This window comes from Lolium rigidum, chromosome 4, assembly GCF_022539505.1.
Source record: "Lolium rigidum isolate FL_2022 chromosome 4, APGP_CSIRO_Lrig_0.1, whole genome shotgun sequence".
NCBI lineage: Eukaryota > Viridiplantae > Streptophyta > Magnoliopsida > Poales > Poaceae > Lolium > Lolium rigidum.
Window position 1 is genome coordinate 275,115,457 of NC_061511.1, and position 3,937 is coordinate 275,119,393.

A 3,937-nucleotide genomic window follows, 5' to 3' on the forward strand; every position below is an offset into this window, starting at 1 on the left:
CCGGCGTCCATCTTCGCCAGACGAGCCGCTTCGTCCAAAGCCTTTTTCCTGCTTCCTGAAATAGAGAAGGTCTAATAAAAAATAAGATAAAATAGAATAATTTGTAGCCCACGCCCACCGCGCCAGGAAACTGGTGTCACTACGAGTGTGGCATTTTAGAGGCCGAGCTACATGTAGCTCTTTATTTTCAAAGTCTCAAAATTAGTATTTCAAAGTTTCAAAAAAAATCTGAAAAAAATCCTAGAGGTAGCCAATGATGTATGCTACACAAAAATGATAAATCCTGATAAATTTTATACAGATTTTATCAATTTTGTGTAGCTTAGAATATAAAGTAGTTTGTATTGAGATTTTACACCATTATATTATACACCATTAGCTATCTCAAAAAATTTAATTCAGATTTTTTAATTTAGAAATACAAATTTTGATTATTTACAAATAAAGGGCTACCGTGTAGCTCGGCTAAATTTTCCGTGTCACTACTCACTATCATAGAAAGCAACGCATCAAACGTAAACAGAACTTGGGTCAGCCGGTGCGGTTCTCGATACCCAAGGCCCAAAAGTCTCGGCAGAACTCCGAAGCGAACAGATTCGAAACAACTCGCCATCATTCAACTCGCCTCGTCCACTGTCCTTTCCAGCGATGGTACTGATCACCGGCATCTCGGCTCGGGGGAGACTTGAACGTTACAACTGTTGCTCTCTCGCAATATATATATGCCAGCCTCCTCACACTCCGTCCCAATTCACAGCTCAGGTCTCACATCTCCTATACAGAGAGCAGGAGCAGTCGCTTTGCTGTCACCGACGCCTCCTCGTCCTTCCTCCTCTCCCCGCTACCATTTTACTCGCATTGCTTCGTGGCCGTCGCCTCCGTTGGCTGTTTTCCAATCCAGCTTCCCTTCCAAGTTCCAAAGTGCCAAGCACCAGTGCACCACTAGCCCTCCACCCACTAGCGCAGCCTTTGTCAGGATGGCTAGCCCGCAGTGCTGCGCGAACCCGCCGACGCCCAACCACGACGTCGGGGAGGGCAAGGTCGTCGAAAGCTTCGGAGGGCTCAGGTCGTACCTCGCCGGCGCCGAAGAGTCCAAGCTCGCCGTTGTCCTTATCTCCGATATCTACGGTTCCACCCCTCGCTCAGAGCTCCTTTTCTGTTCATATCCAATTTCCTTCCTTTGCTGGGCATAATAACGGTTAACGGCACTTCCCTTTTTTCCAGGGTTTGAAGCGCCGAATCTGAGGTATACATTTTTGTGCTATTAAGATTCCTTTTACGCCCGTGCATTGCAATGTAAAATTGTCCATGTGTTGCTATGGCCTAACAAATTTAGACCAAAATACACTCACAATAATTTGATCACTTAAAAGTTGCACAAATTGCACAATAAAAAACCAACCAGACACATGATCATCACCGTTGGTCCACTCTGCTTGACGTGGAACACAGAGACATCACTTAGATTCCAGCTAGAGCCATCCATACCGATCTATCTGTCTACTTCATAGATATCTTTTTGATTGGCAACCAGATAGGTCAGTCTCTTTCGTCAGTAACAGCAATGTTGTTCACACAATTTTGGGGATCGACTTAGTGGAATATCCTTATGTTGGCCTATGTACGCTCTTTGAAATGTTTATTTAGACAGAGAACACCTCAGGGGCTTGAAGTTTCAAGTACTTAGTTGATCACAACAACTAAATAGCAGCTATGAATGAGTTCTGACATAATTACTTATCTTTCTGACATAATTACCTATCTCATGAAGGAATATAGCCGATAAAGTTGCCTCGTCTGGATACTTTGTTGTGGTGCCAGATTTCTTCCATGGGAATGCATACGTACCTGGAGATGATGTACACGTGTGGATAAAAGAGCATACTACGGTTTGTCATCTTCTGATTCCTTCTAACCTTGTTCCTTTTGTTATTGCTCAAGACACAGCTTAGGTTTAAGGACTTTTTTTTTTTTTTTTTGAGAAACACAGTACAAACGCAGACGCTCACATACACGCGCATACACTCACCCCTATGAACGCACACACGCACACCCTACCCCTATGAGCACCTCCGGAAGACTGAGCCGGCGGATTGGATCTTGAAATTGACGAAGTCACCACAGGCGCCTCGCCTGTCGACGGGAACGTCGCCTCCCACTGAATGAATATTCCGCCTTTTATGAGACACACAGATGTCAAACCTGGGGTTTGAACTCTGGTGGGCTGGGGATACAACCATCCTCCTAACCACCCAACTTCAGGTTGGTTCTCTAGGTTTAAGGACTATGTTTTTATATCTTCACAATGTCTCTAGAATGACAATGCTCGCCCTAGTATTTTCATTCAGATTGTGTGTTATCTAGAGTAACCAGGGGTGAGAAAGTGGTCATAAACCAAGTAGATACAAACCTAACAACATGTTGATAGTAGCAGGACACAACTTTGTAAGAACATGTAGGATAATTTTTTTTTTTGAAATTTAACATGTAGGATATTGCCACTTAATTTGTTTGTTCTTCCTATCTTCCACCAGAGTAATAAAGCTCTGTTGGGCAGAAGGATAGAGTGTAGATACCCCACTTAGTTGATCAAGGTTCGGGTCTCCTCGCCTCCTAAGAAATCGGGATAGAGTCCCGCCCCCCTTTGGCCCAACCATTTTTTCCGCTAAAGTGCTGAGTGATATTTCTGTTGTTACTTCGTGCTGAAACATTGTGACATGGATAGTTCTTTAGTCTATCTGATGATAGTGAACTAATAAATTGTTCCTTTATACAGGACAAAGGATTTGAAGAGGCAAAACCAGTTATTGATGTTCTAAAGGAACAAGGAGTGTCCGTTGTTGGTGCTGCAGGTTATTGCTGGGGTGGTAAGCACTGTTGTGTGTTTTTCACACCTCAACCTGAATTCCAAGGTTTAGCCTGCTAAGCATTGTGCTTCTTCTCTCCACATATCAGCAAAGGTAGTTGCAGAGTTAGCGAAAGCTAATGAGATCCAAGCAGCTGTTATGTTGCACCCCTCTTTTATTACTGATGATGATATCAAAGGTAAATCTCTTCCTTGGGAATTCTGGCGACACACTTAACATTCCATTTGCAAGGCTTCAAATTCTTACACTACGCATAATATATACTTCAGAGGTGAAATGCCCCATCGCTATACTTGGAGCTGAAACTGACGTAACGGCGCCACCAGAACAGGTCAAGCAGTTCGAACAGGTTCTATCGTCATCTAACACAGGGGTATGTTCTCCTTTCAATCAATCCCATCTTCAGCTCGACAATGATGTACTCAAGGTATAGAATATGTGATATTACTAAGGTTAAACTAAGTTGTCAAATTTGAAAGCCCAGTGTCAAACAATATATCTCATAAGAGTACCGTTTGATTGTTCTCGCATCACGTGTTTCTACTTTATTCACAAATTATGTAATCATCCTTTGGACATTAGTGATCATTTGTAATTAAGAGCATCCAACCTTTACCCCTGGAAGCTCCCCTGAACTTAACATTTCAGATATGTAAGCAAGTATTGTTACCCATCTAAACATCTTGTTTTCTCTAAGAAGGAACTTGGAAGGTATTATTATATTAAAATAATTTACCAGAAAGTGTCAACATTATAATGATGTAAATGGAAAAGATGTAACATATTGGGAAAAAAGTCAGAAAGTGCAGTAGACTCTCGATAAATGGAGACACATTATCGGTAAAAGACCGTCTAGAATAGAGCTCAAACTATTTCATCCTAATTACATTTTGGGTCTGCAGATTGGTTACTTTGTCAAGATTTTCCCTGGGGTTTCTCATGGATGGACTGTCAGATACGACAACAACGACGCGGCAGCTGTGAAGAGCGCTGAGGAAGCCCTGGCGGACATGACTGATTGGTTTAACAAAAACCTAAGTGAAACTGAAGTGGCAGCCCTCCTTCCTTAA

The 3,937-nt window shown here is 42.5% G+C and overlaps 1 protein-coding gene across 1 annotated transcript; it reads left to right on the forward strand.

Annotated features, from left to right (window-relative positions):
* The first annotated feature begins 977 nt into the window (after positions 1 to 977).
* LOC124648820 (endo-1,3;1,4-beta-D-glucanase-like) lies at positions 978 to 3,937 on the forward strand. Its single transcript, XM_047188518.1, has 7 exons — positions 978 to 1,128; positions 1,225 to 1,246; positions 1,772 to 1,889; positions 2,777 to 2,867; positions 2,956 to 3,045; positions 3,137 to 3,240; positions 3,770 to 3,937. Exons 1-7 carry the CDS (start codon positions 978 to 980, stop codon positions 3,935 to 3,937), a joined length of 744 nt encoding a protein of 247 aa, XP_047044474.1.

What these genes read in the sequence shown, in the direction of transcription:
- LOC124648820 (XM_047188518.1), top strand. Translation starts at nt 978, where the DNA reads ATGGCTAGCCCGCAGTGCTGCGCGAACCCGCCGACGCCCAACCACGAC. An exon ending in TTTGAAGCGCCGAATCTGAG is followed by an intron (nt 1,247 to 1,771) that starts GTATACATTTTT and finishes TATCTCATGAAG; the next exon opens with GAATATAGCCGATAAAGTTG. An exon ending in GGATAAAAGAGCATACTACG is followed by an intron (nt 1,890 to 2,776) that starts GTTTGTCATCTT and finishes TCCTTTATACAG; the next exon opens with GACAAAGGATTTGAAGAGGC.